General features: G+C 44.7%; 1 protein-coding gene across 1 annotated transcript in view; it reads right to left on the reverse strand.

Moving 5' to 3' along the window:
• The window catches only part of ARHGEF33 (Rho guanine nucleotide exchange factor 33), a 52,054-nt gene that overhangs the window by 22,668 nt on the left and 13,994 nt on the right, over positions 1-15,392 (reverse strand). Inside the window, exon 3 of the mRNA XM_067532850.1 lies at positions 3,786-3,835. Coding sequence (XP_067388951.1) covers positions 3,786-3,835 — 50 coding nt within the window. The remainder of the gene's footprint in view (positions 1-3,785; positions 3,836-15,392) is intronic.

Consider the following 15,392-nt stretch of genomic DNA (forward strand, 5'->3'; position numbering starts at 1 on the left):
CAGAACCTCACTTTGGCATGAGGACATAAGGGCTTATGTAACCCACTTATTGTGGTGTTCTGTCCTCATCGCAGGGTGCCTGGCCCACAGGGGTTGATGAGCCTGTTACTTGGCCTGGCTGATAGACTTAGATCACTTAGCTCAGGTACTAGCAGCTCATACTTTTTTATCCAGAAGTTCTCAGGTTCAATCCCTTCTCAAACTACTGTCTGTTCACCTCTGATGGGAGGGGAAAGCTAGTCTGAGGGGGAAGGTGGCCTGGATATTAAGGCTAGTAAATGGTACTGAACATATTTGCATTACAAAACAGCCAAACCATTAGTCACACTCACAGTCAACAAATTAAATCATTCTTGAGCGAGACCCTCCTCACATGGCAAGGTGCCTGCTCTCTTCAGGCAGGCTTATTGCTGGTTTCTAAAATGGAGCGTTTTCCTTGCTCTTTACGGTCAGTTGTGCCTTTTAGCCATAGCCCTTCTCTGGAAGAAGTGGGGAGCATCTGTCCTACCCCCGTGGGAACTCCTGCCACACATTATGGCTGTTTTTTGTACTGTAGCAGCACCTACAGGTACTTGCCACACTGGAAGAGTGTGACCCAAAGCACCCCTGCATTCACACCCTACACACCATTGTTATAATATTTGTATAAAATATGCCTGGGGAGGTATCGTTTGAAAACTAATAACTCACTGGTCAATAATATCATGGTGAAATGTATGTAGCAACTTTTATGAAAACTTATGAAATCTCCCTGTATGATGCTATTAGTACATGTCGAAAACCACACAGTCCTGCCTAGGCAAAGGCTGTTAAACACACCTGTCCTAAACAAAGGAATGTGTGTTTACCTCAGTTTCCATAAAAGTAGTAAATAGGGTCCTTGAGACAGCAGGGGGAGGAAATGGCAGGGGACAAAACAAACTGGCATTTTAGCAAACCCAGGTAAGAAGAAAGAACATGGGTCCTTCTTTACCACCAGACTCCATGTCACCTTCTTTACTGTTTGAATAAACTTTGCTTTGAGGGGTAATCTTCTGAAGAACCCATGTCAAAGGTTCACTGGACTATAAGAGAGAACAGCAGAGAACCTCAAGTTCTTTTACCTAAGATGAAAAGGCACCAGCACCTTTGGGCCTCTGGGAGAGATCCTGCCCAAGGAAAGAGTCAGTTACCAACTTGCTGGAAGATTGTGGGTGAGAAAGACCATCTTGAGCAAAAGCCTTGAACCAAAACTTGCGAGATTAAGTTTTAGACTTTTAGATGCGTGTTTTCACTTTCAGTTGCTGGTAACCACTTCTAACTTCATCTCCTATATCTGAATTAACTTAAAAACTATCTTCTTTTGTTAATAAACTTGTTTTATTTTTTAATTTAAACCAATCCAGTGCTGTGTTTAAACTGAACTGTTCGGTAACTCCAGTTAAAATGGCAAAATGTTGCATATTGACTCTGTATAGGAGCATCTAATTTTTTATATCTGAACTGTCAGGAGAGGCCTTGACAGTGCAGAACACACATTTTGGGGGAAGTTCGGGACTGAGAGTGTGTTGGGCTCACCCTGCAAGTAGTAACCAAGACTGGTGGAAGCCAGAATATGACTGCTGTGTTGTTGACAGGCAGCTGGAGCCAGAGCTGCTGGACCAGGGCTACAGTTATACACAGACACTCAAGCTGTGACCTGATGCTGGCAGGCTGTTTGTGAGGGGCCCAACCTGGGAGCTACAGAAGCAAAGCATTGTGAGGCATCCCAGGTTTTGGGGCAGGCGGTGACACAACCCCTCACTGGTCTGGATTGCACCCCAGAATGTGACAGTGGTGTAGTCAAGGCAGGATTTATGCAAAGCTTGTTATTTTAACTGAGATTTACATTTTAAGCACTGGTGTGACAGTTTTGACTGATTCTCAAGGGTGGTGGCTGGGAACAGTCAAAAGAAAAGTTACATCTTTATTATTTTCGGCTTGTTTATTTCAGGGAAGGGCAATAGGAAAAAAGTGAAGCATAAACATGAACGTCAGCGAAGCAACTACAAAATGAAAGCTGGCCAGGCTGGGGAATAAGCAGAAAGCCAATGAACATGAACACCAAAAAATGGTTAGCTGAGCAGAAAGTGGGAAGCAGAGATGAGACCCAAGGAGAGGAAGGCAGAAAGGCAGCAGCAAGAAGCAAAACACTGGTGGGCCACTGAGCTGAAAGAGATGGAAGCCCAAGAAAAAAAAAAGGAAAGGCTGCCTGCTCAGAGCATAACTGACAAGCAGGGCAGATTTCACTGTCCCCAGATACCCCCTCTATGCAAGGAACAGCCAGCTGGATTACGTTGTACCCTGCATACAAGGAAACAGACTGTATTGAAGAATACCTCACCACTTCTGAAAGGGTAAATGAAGTACATAAAGTTCCAGAGGACAGGAAAGCCCCCACACACATTGCAAAACTCTGGAGTAAAGCTTTAAATGTATTTAATGAAATGCCAATTGGAGAAGCTTTGATATATCCTGAATAAAAGATATCACTTCACCCAACTTATCTCTCTAGTATCCAGGGATCAACATGTTGCAACACCACTTCATACATCACAAGGTGTTATTAACTATACTGTTTGGAAACAATTCATACAAGAAACTAGGCCTGAATACTTCCCAATCCCAACTCCATTATATTTATTATTATTGTTGTTGTTTTAGTTGTATCACCAGGCCTTAAACAAGCATCATTGTGCGTGTCCTGCCCCCTTATGTTGTTGGTCTGAAGTTATAAATAAATGCTACATTACTCAACACAGGTCTCTTGTTTCTTGTTAATGAGCCTTTATGCAAATAGCAAGTTCACAGAAAGTATTACAGTCAGGACTTCCTGCAAATCCTAAGCAGCTGGGCAATTTCCATTAATTTTCCCACCTATCCCCAATGGAATGGCCGATGCATTGTCCTGTCAGGGAATAGCTAATATCTATATTACTGGTAGATGATACAAGAGCTACTAGCGTCTTACATTTACTGATGATGGTTTTTCTAATGTCAGAGGTTAGCACCACTTCTAGTCCTAGAATTAGAGACCAAATCCTCCGTTGGTGTGAATCAGTATAGCTCTATTGACTTCAGTGACTTGACATCAGAGGGGCTACGCTGCTTTCCATCAGCAGAGGATCTGGCTTTAGAACTGTTACTAGCGTCTAGTGCTATCAGCATGGGGAGGGAAGGACAGTAATGGCAAAGAGGGAAAGAGAGGTAGAAAGTGGCAGAGGTAAGAGTAAAAGTGGGGGATGGAAGTGCTGAAATGGTGCAACAAGCAATCTGCATTTTAAAATTATTCCTCACAATTTGTACATATCTTTAAGCTTTTTTTTTTTAAACTGCGGTAAAAATTGCAATTTGAAGAAAGTTATGTCATAGATCTGGGAACCTTGTACTAAATGATTAACACAGACCCAGATCGTTGGCCACAGACAAGGAGCACAGAGTGCAGTTTGGGAAAGGAAGGGGCCAATGTGCTTGAGCGTTCAGCAGCTGCTTCTCATTTTGCAATCACAAGTAAGTGTGTGCCCAAATGACGTGATTGTGACATTTAATTGCTTGGCTAAGCTCACAAGTCATATTGAAGCATTTTTCAGAAGGAGGGCCATAATCCTTAATTCATAACGTTTGTCCATCCAAAGTGCAAATCTGAATGTATGTGTCCTATAAGTACCCTTATTTTTCCTTCGAATGGATTTTGCTTTGTAAAGACTATTAATCTTTTCTTCATTCTTTAAACTTGGAATTAATCAGGGCAATTTACTTGTCTTTACCTGAGAAATCTGTGTTGCAGGGTTACTCACTGGCACACTTTCAGTTTCTCCTGTGGGAATAAAGAACTGCAGTCAATTAAAATGACTTATTATGAGTGCTATAAATAACTGGAGCAGAGTTGTGTGCCATCCTCTTCAGATGCACATCTCTTTTCAGGACTTAGTCCTGCTCTGGGAGATGTGGAGACCGCATAGTTTGTAAAATCAGCTGCAGTTATAACATAGGACTTGCCAGACTGGATCAGACCAGAGGTCCATTTAGTATAGTGTCCAATCTCTAACAATAGCCAGGTCTGGATACTCCATATAAAGCTGCAGGAAATCCTCTAGTACACAGTTATGTGTAATAACTATGCCCACTAAGAGTTCCTTCCTAAACACCATCAGTTAGGAGTTGGCTTATGCCCTGAAGCATTATGGTTTATATCCTATCTACAATTCTGGTTTTTAAAAAATCCTATTTAGGGTAACTGTATGTGTTTCCATTATTCATATAAATTTTTCAATTCTTCTGTGGTAGCCTTCTGAGTTCTTGGTCTTTGTTACATTTTGTGGCAGTAAGTTCCCCAGATTAATTCTGTGCTGTGTTTTTTATTTTAAAGTATTTCCTTTTATTAGCTTCAAATTTGCTGGTTTCTGTTTAATTGAATTCCCCCTTGCTCTTGTATTATGAGACATGGTTTAAGGTTTTCAGAAGGACTTATGTGACTTAGAAGCATAAATCCCATTTTTTAAAGTCGCAATTATCTCTAGGGCCGGTTGAAAATTTTTCATCAACACTGTTCTTTAATGGAAAATTGGGTTTTGGTTTAATATTTTTTTTTGTTGAAGAGTTAGATTTCTGCAGAAAACTTTGATTTTTCCATTGAAAACTGAAATTTTCTAGTCAAAATGCTGCTGCGGTGCTTCATGGCAATTGTAGTTCAGTTATCTCATATCCTTATTCTCCTTTATGAGCCAGGCTCTCTAGATGGACTGCATCTTCCATCATGCACTCAGCCATGCAACTCCCATCATGCATCACCTCCCCTCACCAAGAGGGGAGACCATCACATGTTGTGGGAAATGTAGTCCAATCAGGAAGTTATATAGGAGAGAAAGGGAGAATGTGCTGCATGAGACACCCAAACTACAACCACCATGGGGACCTTGGTAGCTTTTCTCAATCAAAATATTTTGGCTTTCAGCACAAATATTTTGAATTTCAATTTTTTGCCAAAAATCAAACATTTCTGTGGGAGGGGACTGGGGGGAGAATTCTGATCAGCTTTACCTACGTCCCATTGGGACTTAGGCTCCAAAATGCCTGTTGCAGATGGGACTTCGACTCCTAAGTCATTTAGTCGCTTTTGAAAATGTTGCCAAGGTTAAAAAAGAGCACCCAATTTACCTTCTCTAGCCTGTTCATTGTTATGCCTGTTACGTAAGCCAGGCCTGGTTGTGTGGCACTCTATCTCCTTCTAGTGATGGCTTGGTCATGTAGACAGAGAGGTGTCTTTTAGCTCAGGCAATAGAAGCTCTTGCATTAAGATCAAGAAGTCCCAGGTTTGATTCCTGCTGCTGATACCCATTCAGGGGCATCAGGGTTACAAGTCTTAGCCAAGGCTATAGTGGGCTCATAGATCTCTAGCTGGTCTAGCCACCACTACAGGGGACAGAGTGCAACACTGGTTTGGCATGGCTTACGTACACCCCCTGACTGTGTGTCATCTGCACATCAAACCTCATGGACCCTGGAACATCAGACATACCATCTCTGTTCTTCTCTGGATAGGTTCTGCCATGAATGGTGGTGTTTCCCAAGGCCTTTACTGTAGCCACAGCCTGTACAATCGGTGCTCTGGAGGTACTCTTGCTATAGCCTCCCAGCATCACAGCCTGTGGTGAGTCTACTTCATCCCCTTCCCACCACTCTGGGACGTATGCTCTCCATGCTGACTAGCAGAAGGGATAATAGGGGGGATGTTTTTTAAAAAAAAATCCTTCTGAATCAAGTGATCACAGCTGGTGAACTCTGACATTTACATATCACATTACAATGCACCTTTCCTCTGTCCTTTGTGGCATTAATTAACAGCCCTGAAATCTTGCGGCGTCAACTGCAGAGCATGCTAGAATGCTTTTTTTCAGGGGAACCTGAGGGGTGCCATGCTGCCAACTCCCAGTGCAAGGGACCCAAGATGCTCGTATCGCTTTTGGCTTGAAAGATGCACATAACACAGGAGGCAGCCTAGGGTCTGATGTTGTCAGTTAAAACTATAAAACTAATAAATAAATAATTCCATAATAAAAAGGTTTTAGGATTATAGTTGGGCCTAGAGGCCACAACTGAGACTGGCGTTCCATTGTGCTAGGCACGTACACACATAGTAAAAGACAGTCTCTTCCCCAAAGAGTTTGCAGTCTGAAATAGACAAGATAGAGGGAGGTAGGGAGAGGAAATAGAGACACAGAGAGACAAAATGACTTGCCCTACATCACATAACAGGTCAGTGACAGAGTTGGGAACAGACTCTAACTCTCTGGAGTACCAGTCTAGTGCGCTACTCACTAAAGAACATTGCCTCAAATAACATGCCCTTTAAATGTCCAGATTTTCCCCATTATCAGAGGCACACATTAAGAACATTTACTGGTCCCCACCCTTCCCTAAAATCATGGGTGTTTGCTGGAGAACAGAAGGGTAAAGAGTCCTGCCATATGTGTTAGTTAAAAATTGTTGTAGTGAAGTTATGAGTCTGGGTGCTCTTAAAATATGAGAAATGATATGTTAAAATTGAGGCTATAGCTAACTTGTACCGTTAATGGGTAGATAAAATGTATTAATTCAATTTGTTGGGATGTCAAATTTTACGTAGTGAGGGACGGCGTAACCCAGATTAATGGGTCTGACGGGAAAAAAAAAAGCCAAGCTTCTGGCTGGGTAGATGAGAGATGGGGAAGGCTGCAATGTGCTCACCTTGCCAAGGGTGTTGAGTCTTGTGATGGGCAAATACTGGGTGATGGAAGGCTGATTAAGTCAAATGGAGAGAGGATGAGAGGAGAACAGCTCTGCCTAAGGGAATGTGAGTGATCCACTGTCTCTCCCCGCCTGAGGGGAGTGCAGGTGATCTCCCGACTGTCTCCTGCTGCCTGAGGAGAGCGTGGGCAACCCCTGACTCTCTTCCCCTGTCTGAGGGGAGTGTGGATGATCCCCTGACTGTTTCCCTCTGCCTGAGGAGAGCGCAAGGAGAGGTGGGCCCCCTGAGGGAATCGGCACCCTCATCACCTCGCCACTCCCAAGCGCTTTCGAGCCTGCAACGCCTCATCAGGGTATAGGGGTTTCTCCATACTATCGAGCCCTCTAGTGTGGAATGAACAGGACTCGTGAATCCAGGGAAATCCACCCTCCCCTTCCCTTTATATGCTTCCTCTATATTTCGCCTTGTCAATAACGTGTACATTGATTGTTGGTTCATCCATTACGGAAGTGTCAGAAGAGTAGATGTATGAGATTTTAGGTAATATGGGTAAGTACTGGGTTGGGGATAGTTGAAACCACATAGAGAGGCTCCTGACTCCCTTAAACAGTCAGGTGGAGGCACCATGGGTTAGTAGTTAAGAGCCCAGGCTGTTGAAGCCCACTGCAGCCAAAGCAGAGGACATCGGGTAAAGCTCCCATTGAAGATTAGCTGTCCTTAGGGATACAATGATCCATAAAACCCCTGGCATTATTGGAATCACTGCTGGGATTGTGAAGAAGACAAAAAACAAGAACCTGTTGGAGATTGGTGGGCGCTGGATTGTGAGAATGCTTTTCGGATGTTAATAGAGGCACTGACGCATGCTCCTGTGTTAGCTTTCGCTGATACTAAAATCCCATATCTACTGCATGTTGATAATAGTATGGGAGGACTTGAAGAAGTCCTCTGCCAAGTGTATCCAGATGGATGGAGACCAGTGGCCTAATAGTAGGAGCCTAGCATCATCATCATCGGAGGAGATCTATTCAGCCCACAAGCTAGAGTTCTTAGCATTAAATTGGGCTGTGACTGAGACATTCCATGATTATTCACAGTCAATTCACAGTCCATACTGATAACAGTCCTTTAATTTATATCCTGAAAAAAAGCCTGTTTGGATGCTCTGGCGCATAATCTGGTTAGCAGCATTAACAAAGTATGCTTTCCAAATACAGTTTCGGCCAGGACATGTGAATTTGGATGCTGATGCATTATTCCAAAGGCCACGTGGAAAGAGGTTGCCAGAACAGGAATGGGTTGACATCCCAGTTCCTCGTGTGAGAGCTTTGTGTAAAATGGCTGAGACCCATCCTACTGATGCCATTGTGAACCAGATTAGGGCCATTGAGATGCTTGAAGCCTTTCCTGATGCTATACCTGAGGTGCATATAAATGCCACCAATCTACATCTTACTTCATTACCCAGAGTGCACCTGGAAGATCTCCACTTTGCCCAGCGTAGAGATCCTAGCCTGAAAGTGATCCTGTCTGCCAAAAGAGTGGGGAGATCTATAAATACCATACAGAATGCCATCCCAATACCAAATTGATCCTGAGAGACTGGGAACAGTTGACTTTGAAAGGAGGCCTGCTATATTGAGAGACTAGGGACTTGCTTCATCATCATTACCATCAGTTGGGTGTTGCCAGGAGGATTCAGGGACCTAGTGCTGAAGTCCTTGCATGACGAAGGAGGGTGCTTTGGGGGATACCAGACACTTGAGATGGTAAGAAGCAGAGCCTACTGGCCCAGATTAGCAAGAGACGCAGAGGAACATTACAAGAATTGTGTCAGATGTATAGTTCGGCAGATGGTATCTGCCCAGTTAGTTAACAAAGGACCAATGTGTTGATACTGAACACTTAGTGATCAATGTGAATACAAGTGAGGCATGGTACGCTCGATTTGCAGATTAATAAAGTTTAATGTGTAAGGTTTTTTATAGATATACTAGTTGAATACAAAGCTTAAAATGAACTACAATATATTATATTTATTAAGCTTGGAGAGCTAAGCAGTTATTTAGAAGGCCGTATACAGGAATGGCTTTTTTGGGTGGCCTCGCCAGGGAGTTAGTGGCCTTTGGTCTGACTGGCAGCACTTTTCATGGAGTCAGGTGTTGATGGAGTGCGCCTCTTTGTTTAAGTAGTGACTTTTTATATTTTTTGATAAACAATTTTTACTTAATTATTTTTTTTACTTATTAGTATATATACTAATTACTTATATTGGATTTTTACTTTTAACTACATTTTATTTTTATTATGATAATTGGGGGTCGTTAAAACATCTGGTGATAGGAGGGGCGGTGTAAAAATATGCCTCTTGGCAATGAAACAGTGTACCCCCAGACGTTCAAGGCTAACTTGTTGTTTTCATTACTGTTATTTATGTACAGTTGCAAGCATACATGTGTATTTCGTTTTGTCATGTGCTGTGGTATGCAGAAACTGAGACATCTGCAAGGTTACTTAGTAGTCTTATTCATCTCTGCCAATCCGAAAATGTCATGCTACAGAAGTCAAAATAGCCAAGCAAGCAACTAAAGCTATGCTAAGCCTGTAACACAATCGTCAAGCAACTCAAATTGTACTAAGCCTCCAACACATGAATCTCCTGTGTATTGACTTTTTGTCCTTAGAACCTGAGAATAAAGGGAACACTAACATATTAGTGGTAACAGATCATTTCACTCGATATGTACAAACCTTCCCCAACGTGCTACCTGCTGTCGCCAAGATATAATGGGACAAGTACTTTGTGCACTATGGTTGGCCAGCCAGAATTTACTCTGATCATGGGTGTGACTTTGAAAGTAGACATCAAAGAACTACTACAAATAATTTGCGATCAAACCTGGAACTCTTGAGCTTACTGTATGAGCCTCTACTGCCTGAGCTAAAAGATACCTCTGTCAGCCACCCCTGCAACAGGCTCATCAACCTCTAGGCTCGCCAGCACTAGAGGGGGCAGTGCTACACCGAGCAGGCATGGCTTGCATACTCCCCCAGGCTGGAGACCCGCATCCCAAATTTCTGACTTCTCAGTTGAATTCCTCATATGGGCCACCATTTGTAATACCGATGCCCTTGATTGGGTTGTCAGCAGTGGGAATCAAACCTTGGACCTCTTGATCTTAATGCATGAGCTGATATTGCCTGAACCAAAAGATGTGACTTTGTTAGCCATGGCTATAGCAGACTTATCACTGTCTATTACCTAGCCACCACTATCTGTTATATCTTGTAAAATTGCCAGTTATAGAGAATCCAAGCTGTTCCAAAGGTTAATTACCCTCACTGTTAAAAATGTATGCCATATTTCTAATCTGAATGTGTCTACTTTCAACTTCCAGACATTGGATCTTCTTACACCTTTGTCTGCTAGAGTGAAAAGCTCATTATTAAATATTTGTTCTCCATGTAGGTACTCTTAGACTATCATCAAGTCACCCTTTAACTTTCTTTTTGTTAAGATTCATAGATGGAGCTCTGTTGTGAAAATTGAACCTATAAACTTACCCTAATTGCGTTCAACTGTAAAAAGTGAATATAAGTTCATAACATGTCTGTGATGGGGTGGGTTTATCCCAGACTAAGCGAGAAAGAGTTAAGCCCACACTATGGGCGGTGGAAGTCCCACCCCTCAAGCTGTGCTGGGCATGCTCCAACTGATGCCCCAGTATAAAAGGGAGGAGCCCAGCTCATTATAGGCTGACAACTGAGGAAGAAGGATGCTTGGTGGAGGTGCCAAGCAGGGAGCTGCTTCAGCCCCCAGCTGAGGGAATTAGAAGCCCCAGAGCCTTGAATGGAGACCTGATGCCCATGGCTGATGCACAGAGCCAGAAGTCCAGGGAGCTACCAACGCCAGGGAACCCGAAGGCCCTGGTGAGACCTGGACAACAGCATCAGGCGGCATGGTAGAAAGTAGCCCAGGGAGATGGAGTGAATGGTATCTCCCACCCGAGATAGGTCAGTGTATTGCAGTGGGATCCCTGCTGACCAGGGCAGTGACCAACCCTGTCATGGACAGGGCCCTGGGCTGCGCTGCGGTAGAGACGGGAGGACCTGCATCCCCCTATCCCTCCGACTGCCACTCCCCTTGGAGTGACAGCAATCCCCTACTTAAGTGTCAGATGGCAGAGAAGCACAAACCCTTGCTGTAGCTACAGACTGCTTGCAGCCCTGCCCTGCCTGAGGGCTTGGGCTCTAGAGATCATTGACTCTGGCCACTAGGCCTCATAGCCCTGCCCCAATGGCAACTATTGACGCGACCCTTGAGTCACACGGCTAGGAGGTTGGAAACAATTGGATAGACTTCAACTGCGGGGACGTCCCACTCTTCCTTTGTTCTCCTAATCCTCCCCGCATGCACCCTTACCCTGCACCACTGTACAGTAACGTATAACAGCAAATGTTGATAGGAAAAGGTATGAAAGGGACACAAAAGCTGAATTAACAAACAAAAAGGCCTACTGCTATAACTCAAGGGCTGTGGTCATGCCTGGTAAACAAGAAAAGTGTGAAACCAGAAATCAGTGAACTAAAACGGGTGGGTCTGAAACTAGGCCTAAATGGTGGACAGAAATAACCAGGGGATAGGCTATTCTGCCTCCAACCCCTTCATGGATCCTTAAAGAAAGAGACTTTCGGAAGAAAACTGGCTACGAGACTGAGCCTCACCATCATGGCTGCTACACCCATCATCCACTGGGACACCAGTCCTGAGAGAGAATTGGGCCAGAGAGAGGGACCCAGTTAACACCGCCATCTCTACCAGCTCTGGCTGAATCCTGAATACAACCTGGGATGTGAGACTTTGTCTCTCTCACTCCCCCATGGGTGTCCTTTCCCTTTTCTACTTTATTTCTGCTCTTTCCCATCCCTCTCCTTTTTCCTTCTGTCTAACAAGACTGGCATAGCCAGCCAAGACACTGTATTTTGCAACACTGCTGTAAGCCTTTGACCAGAAAGAGGCAGCTAAAAGCAATGCCCCAGGCAGCCTGATCGATGTCGGTATGAGTTTGCCAAGTCTCAGAGTGGCTGATCAGACCACGTGCTGTGCCTGTGTGTATTCAGCAGTCTGGTTGCAAGTAAGAGTCAACACCAGACACAGACGCTGCATTTTCTCTCTTTTCTTTCCCCTCTTTGTGTGTGTCTTTAACAAAAACAGCCATGACAGCTCCAGCCCATCTCAACAAACTTCTTCTCTTTGCCCAAAAGGACAGTCCTTCTCTTCTTTAATACTGTTTTACAGACTGTCAAACAGAGCTTTTTCATTCTAAAGTCTCTCTAGCTAAAGTGAAAGGGAACAAGGATGTTGTTACAATGAAAGCCTTATTAATACTCTGTATATCAAATGCTTTAATTGTATTTCCTCCTTTTCTGTATCTTTAACAAACTATTACAAAGATGTTTAATAGTGTGTTTGCCATGGTACTAAGCAGGCTGAGGTCTCTGTATACCAAACCCTGGACTTTGTTTTACATGGGACAGTGACTGGCTCATGTTAACACCATTAGCCCATATAGTCCATCTCAATGAATACGACAGCTCCTTGAGTGTCATTCTAAGGCAAGTTGTCTAATCCTTTAATCAGTCTCATTGTCAGCGCAGTGCTAATATCTGGATAGCTCAGAGAACGGGCTCAAAGGCTGGGGCATATGTTGGTAGATGCCAGTGCTTTGCCTTTGTTCTGTTACTATGGGTTTTTCTCATGCTGGCCTGTGACATTTAATTCATGCAGCATCTGCACTGAAGGCCTACCCAGTATCCGATTCTGGCATTTAAATGAGCTCTGTTTATGGGATCAGTGATCAGGTGCCCTAATTCCAAGGAGCTTGGTGCAGCTGCCACATATATGAAGTAGGAAGCTAAAGACTGAGGGCTAGATTGTTCCTAGCCCTAATGCAGCTGTCCAGGGGAGGAGGCGGGGACATGTCGAGCTTCCTGGATTGCAACTCCCAGCACGCAAAGAAGTACAGGGGCTGCATCTCAGAGCAAGCGGCTGCAAGTTGTTCCCCGCAGCACAAGTAGGGAGCTTTCTGAGGGGAATGCCTCCCAGCATTCCCCTGGGGTGGCCTTGCTCAGCCCCTCTGTGCCGTAAGCAACTCAATGTAGTCCTGATGAGTTTGCCGCTGAGGGGGAACTGGATTATTGCGGAGGAAAACAGAGCACATTTGCATCGGTCTCATTGATGTCCTGATTCAGGGAAACGTGAGCTAATTCTCCACAGAATGATGGAAATAAGAGACAGAAGAATTACTAGGTCTTCATGTTCATCTCCCCCCTCCCAACCCCCCCCCTTGCTGGTGTGTTGTCCAGCCTACTTTTAGCTGTGCCTCCTGAATTCAGCCATAACACTCTGGTGGGTGTTGCAAAAGGGTTCTAACGCTGACATGGCTGGTCTGCATTGCTTGATGCTGAGTTTGTCGGATGAAATAAGGGACAGAGGCAGAATGCAAGGTGCAGTGATATGCAGCATGGCCAACCCCATTCAGCCCACTTAAATCATGAGATTGGCTTATAAAAATCATGAGATTATTTTAAAAAATAGGATTCTTTTTCTTTGCTCTGTTGTTCTGGCCCTGTAGGGTGCACTCGGGTCACATTTTCAAGCTTTTCTCTCTGCAGCCATGAGAATTAGAAACATACTTTTGTCTTAAAATGAGTGTCTCACACACTCGCATGGACCAGGAAATGGGTCTTTGCGGAAAAGAAATCCAATAGTGTGAGACTAGCAATTAAATCACGAGAGCTGGCAACATTTCTGTGTCTATTTACTTTCATATTTTAATAAATCCAGATTGTGCAAGAGGGACACATGGTTACTGAGCTGAGAAGGGGTAGTGCAGATTTATTGTAATGAATACAGTTTAAAACAGACAATGGGGAAATTAAGATGGGAGCTCAAAGGCAAATGCAACTGGTTATTAAGTAATATAGGCACTGATGCTCCACTGATGGATCTGGCAGAGATGAGCCGTGAGTGTGAATAAGAGCAGGAGGGCACAGCTGCTATTGAAACTCCTCTGTCAACATGATCTGGGAAGTGAACTCCTCTTGGGATCCAGTGGTTTTGTATTTAGGAATGCTGGATGCCGGAGTTGATGAGCTAATGGGGAAAGTCATTTCTCTGAAGTCCGAGTACCAATGGCTCGAGTGTGACTCTATGAGCCAAACGGTGGCTCATTTACAGTTAAAGTGCGGTTCGTGGAGCCCTCTACACCCCTCCATTCTCTGCCTACCAGACTAGGGTGGGGAGTTCAGGGCATCAGCCCCATAGTGGGGTGATGGGGCTAGAGGCTTCTGCCCTGTGGGAGGCACCTGCCAGGGCTAGGGGCTTCTGCCCCCTGGGGCGCACCTGCCAGGGCTTCAGCACTGCAGGGGAGAGGAGGTCTCAGGGCTTCTGCCCCATGGGAGGTGCCTGCTGGGGCTCGGAGTTTCAGCAGACATGCCCTACAGGGCAGTAGCCCCGAGCCCTGGCAGGCATGCCCCGCGGGGCAGACGCCCCGAACCCCGCAGCAGGGCTGAAGCCCTAAGCGCTGACAGCTGCACTCCAGTTCTTAAACTTCTGAAGATTGTAATATGTGGCTCAGAGAGTCAGTAAATTTGGCCACCCCTGCTCTATGGTATTGTGCCCCAAGAAAAAGGTGATTCAGAGATGCACACCTTCCCCCGGGGGAAGATCAGGGAGGCAGAATTACTTCCAGAGGGGGAATGTCTGGAGGTGAGGTGGAATGAAGGCAGTAGTCTCTCTCCTGACCTTCTGCCCAATTCTGCAGGCCAGTGTGAACATGAGAGGAAGGGCCATTGTGCCCCTCCTCCCCTGTTCCCTTTGGAGCATTTTCTCATGCTGGTTTGTTACACAGGGGACCCGATTCAAAGCCCACCAAAGTCAATGGGGGGTCTTTCCACTGGCTTCAGTGGGTGTGGATCAGGATCATTTCTATTAAGTGCTAACTCTACATCAGCTTCTGTAACTTGTTGCTGAGCAGGGCAGCTGTGGAAGGGCTCCTGGCACCTTCCCTGCATCCCTCGCACTGTTCAGAACAGCGGTCGTCTTTAAGGTCAGTGGGTATCCAGCTGAAATCCCCACTTACCACTGGAAATTTGCCCCATGCACCAGGTGCAGGGCATAGCATGCTAACACAGAGCTGGGGAAAGTTAGATTCTTGGGTTACCTTCTCAGTTTCTGGTGTGACACCAAATGAATTTCAGCAGCCTCTGGGGGATATCAATTAATTGAAAGCATCCTGGAGTGAATTTCCATTTCAGCTGGCTGTAATGCTTGGGACCAAGGTGCACAGACCTAATTTAGTAAAACTAATTACATACATTTAACCCCATTGTTCCCATGCTTAATTTAATTTACATACTGCCCATATCTGAAGGAGAAAATACAAATGTACTCTGTTCTCATTTATGCCCCTCTACTGAAATCATTTTACGCCATCAGAATTTGACCCTTTCTCAGAAAGGTCAAAGACTAAGACCAAAGACTGGCTCTTGCCCCTTGCTGAAACTTACACACTAATACAGCAGCTGAATTAATATATACCTAACTACTTTAGCTTTTTCTAATGTTTTTTCTACCTGTCATCCT

Source organism: Emydura macquarii, unplaced genomic scaffold, assembly GCF_026122565.2.
Source record: "Emydura macquarii macquarii isolate MOO-44397 ecotype Brisbane River unplaced genomic scaffold, CSIRO-AGI_Emac_v2 contig_3305, whole genome shotgun sequence".
NCBI classification, from domain to species: domain Eukaryota; kingdom Metazoa; phylum Chordata; order Testudines; family Chelidae; genus Emydura; species Emydura macquarii.